Source organism: Panthera uncia, chromosome D4 (genome assembly GCF_023721935.1).
Source record: "Panthera uncia isolate 11264 chromosome D4, Puncia_PCG_1.0, whole genome shotgun sequence".
Lineage (NCBI taxonomy): Eukaryota > Metazoa > Chordata > Mammalia > Carnivora > Felidae > Panthera > Panthera uncia.
The window spans coordinates 57,737,539-57,741,468 of NC_064807.1; the positions used below are offsets into that span (position 1 = coordinate 57,737,539).

General features: G+C 38.6%; 1 protein-coding gene across 1 annotated transcript in view; it reads right to left on the minus strand.

Annotated features, from left to right (window-relative positions):
• Window positions 1-231: 231 nt before the first annotated feature.
• EXOSC3 (exosome component 3) overlaps window positions 232-3,930 on the minus strand; it is a 7,156-nt gene continuing 3,457 nt past the window's right edge. Inside the window, exons 3-4 of the mRNA XM_049626692.1 lie at window positions 2,019-2,170; window positions 232-986 (exon numbers count right to left, since the gene is read on the minus strand). Of these exons, the coding sequence (XP_049482649.1) occupies window positions 785-986; window positions 2,019-2,170 (354 nt within the window). The 3' untranslated portion in view covers window positions 232-784. The remainder of the gene's footprint in view (window positions 987-2,018; window positions 2,171-3,930) is intronic.

Here is a 3,930-nt window from a genome sequence, read left to right on the forward strand (position 1 = left end):
CCGAACACTGACCTGGATCATCTGCCAGGCTTCATTTTTACCTCTAAAGGCTTTGCTTACAATAATCAAACGGCATGGAAGAATTTCCTCTCCAACGCTATCACTTCTACCATTCTTTTTTAAAGCCGAGGCAGGAAGTTTTGGACTTGGCTTCAGAGATCCTCATCTGTGTTATTTACAGAACCAACAAAAAGCTGGATATATGCAAAATATCTTAACATGAACATGAAATATTCTATAACTATCTCATTTTTAATAGCAATCATATAAGAAATACATCAAACATTGAAGTGGACAAAGTAGATTACAAAGTAGTATATAAAGTATAATCCTATAATTTCAATTTAAAGAATATTCACATACATTATGTCTATAGTGCATTTGCTTCTTTGTACTTTATGTATTCTCATTTTCTCTGGTGAACATGTTTTACTTTTACCAGAAAATAATTGTTATTTTAATGCTTAATTCCAGTTTATTATAGAAGCTGCACTTCAGCCAAATTAAAGGAGTTAACACCAAATAAACCATAATACTTTTAGTAAACTTTATTGTAAAGAAAAAAGTACATCATTATTTTATAATGACTTTTCTCACCCACAAGAACATGGGTGGCAACTAGTAACATGTTTATAAAAATATTTTACTTAGAACTGTAATAAGACAATGTGTACATTCACATTATGTCTTCTGACGGTTTAATGGGGAGAGAGGTTCACCTGAAAAAAATTTTCCCTAGGAAACCCATAGTCTCTTGGGTCAACTGACCCATAAAAAATTACATCTAACTTTCTGCCAGTCTGGAGAAGATTTGTTTTCTTTGATCTGCTGTCATATGTTCACAAGCTTCCAAAATGTTTGCCAAAATTAAGGTCTGCTGAATGGTTTTTGCCTTAACCCATATTCTTCCATTCATTCCAAATACTATCTCCAGTGGGTAGAGTTTTCCCACTTCCTGAAGGATTTCACAGTCTGGAGCCAGCAGCCTGGTGAGGAAAAGGAAAGAAAATGAAATTTAACCAAGTGGTAGGGTGTGACCTGACTATCCTTTAGCAGAAGACTTAGTTTCTGGACAGTTCTCCGTAGTTATTCAAATCCCCACGAACATCATCCGAGAAAAAGGTACATGACATTTGCTGCCCTCTTTCATCCAAGCACACTTACCAGTACACTACAGGTCACAACAGTGGGTTATATCCTCTACAAAGAAATCAAAGTCCCTCTGTCACCAACTTTACAGAAAATACATATAAAGTTCTCCTGTATTGTCAGAGCACCTTAATTCTAGGCTTTAGAATTGTAATTTTTGTATTATCTATGGTGCTAAACGAACCAGCTTATTTTCCTGACCATGTAAACTATTTCCTGGTATTCAGTACTTGGAGAGAAATATTGACTTTCAAACCACAAGGGTGCTGCTTCTCTGTCTTGAACTTTGTCCAAATCTGCAGAATAAGTAGCAAAGAGAGGCATGTAACACTGAGCTCTGAGCTCAGTGGCTCTAAGAGTAAAGCTCTTAACAGGACATAACTTTGGGTAGGTAAAGGTCTAAAAACCTAACAGAATCTACCTCTGGGAACTATTAAATCTATCAGGACAGAATAGCAGGAATCTTATGGGAATATCTGCATAAGCTTCAAGAGTACATCAGCCTACCTGTATTTGGCCCCCATTACTAGAGAAATCTGGTGATTTTGTACAATTGTAAATTGTGTCTATATTCAAATGACAGAAGGAGGAAAGGCCAGTTTTCACATCTGATTTTCTGGGAAAGAAGCCCAAGACTTCATATCAACACGAAAACTACACCACCAGATACATCTGAATTTAGTGTATTTACATGAAGAGAGGATGGGACTAAATTCATGAGTTTACAACCGTGTTAAAATGGACACTGATTTTTAACTTTGAGGAGATTCAGACATTGTTACAAAGAATCCAATCCCCCAAATCAGTCAGCTTTCCAAGAAGGATAATTATAAAAGAAGACAGTCAAGCCAGAAGGCATTAGGACTTACTTTCTAATTAAGCCCAAAGTCACTTTAAAAAGCAGACCATCCTGTCCAATCACACCCATTCCATTGGCTCGTCCACAGCTGTCAATACAGACCATCTCTGGTTCCATATCTTTATTAGCAACCACAAATTGGCCATAGATGAGATCTCCAACCTAAAATGATAATTTAAAAAGTTCATTTCCACTCAACAAATCATTCTATAGGTGCTGCTATGGGTTCTTTCCCGTTGGCAGCAATGCCTGCCATGTATACTTCTGTGGCTAAGGGAACAACTATCTTCCAGAATACCCAGAGTCACTCGAGTTGACTCTTTAAAAAGGCAACATTACCCAAGTGTGTCCTCCCCAGAATGGGAGCTATCTCAAAGACGAGAACATTCTTTAGGGTTACGCCATCCAATATGGTAGCCATTACCCACATGTAGTTATTTAAACTTACATTTAATTAAAATTAGATCCTCAAAATTCAGTTCCTCAATTTCATTAGTCACATTTTTAAAAGTTATTTATTTTTTTGAGAGAGAATGCACGTACATGCGTGGACAAGGGGCAGAAAGAGAAAGAGAGAGAATCTTAAGCAGGCTCCATGCCCAGCATGGAGCCCATTGCAGGGCTCAATCTCGTGACCATGAGATTATGACCTGAGCCAAAATCAAGAGTCCGTACTTAACCCACCGAGCCCCTCAAGCGCCCAGCATTAGTCGCATTTCAATGCTCAACAGCCATGACATGGCCAGTGACTACCATACTAGTCACTGCAAATGTAAAACACTAGCATCATCACAGAAAGTTCTATTAGATAGCACTACTCTAGGGACTTACAGAAGATTGATGGAAGAAAACTCCAGGCATGTCAATTATTCAAAGCAACATGGAACAATGGTAATTCATTGGTATTTAAGGCAAGATTTACTTAATTTCATAGAACTGAACTTCAAAATGATGAAACTAAAGGAATGGAGAAGAGTGAATTTGTTCTGTTACTACTATATCTACTATTTGTTGGTGACTAGCAACTAAAGAGGAACAAAACATTCTTTGCATTTCAGAAGCATTTGGTCTTGGAGGGCAGTGGGGATGTACATATAAATTACCAAGTTCATTTAAGACTGAATCCAGTAGGTGCTAGAGTAAAGTTATAAGAAAGATGATTGTAGGGGCGCCTGGGTGGCGCAGTCGGTTAAGCGTCCGACTTCAGCCAGGTCACGATCTCACGGTCCGTGAGTTCGAGCCCCGCGTCAGGCTCTGGGCTGATGGCTCGGAGCCTGGAGCCTGTTTCCGATTCTGTGTCTCCCTCTCTCTCTGCCCCTCCCCCGTTCATGCTTTGTCTCTCTCTGTCCCAAAAATAAATAAAAAACGTTGAAAAAAAAAATTTAAAAAAAAAAAAAAAAAAAGAAAGATGATTGTAAATGAGGGATGGTTTTACAGAGATGGTGGTGTTTAGCCTGAGTCTCAAAAGATGAGCATGTGTTCCATAGGCTAAGGTAATAGAGCAATCAGAAAGAGCAATCCAGACAGAGGGAACAGCATAAGCAAAGGTACAAGGGCAGGGAATTATGAGTTCAGTAGTGCTATCTTTTTTTTATAAGGTAGATTTATTTTGAGAGCAGGAGAGAGAGCGCGAGCAGAGGAGGGGCAGAGAGAATCCCAAGCAGTCTCTGCACAGTGCGGAACCTGACATAGGGCTCAAACCCACGAACTGTAAAATCATGACCTGAGATGAAATCAACAGTAGGATGCTTGACCGACTGAGACACCCAGGCACCCCTCAGTAGTGTTATTAAATAGTTTAGAGTGGTTCAAGTATGGCTGCACGGAGGATATAATTATAGATAAGTGAAGACTTCTGGAGTATAATTCCAAGGAAATCTGTAGGCGTTAAAGAATTTTTTTTTTTTTTTTTTTTTTTTTTG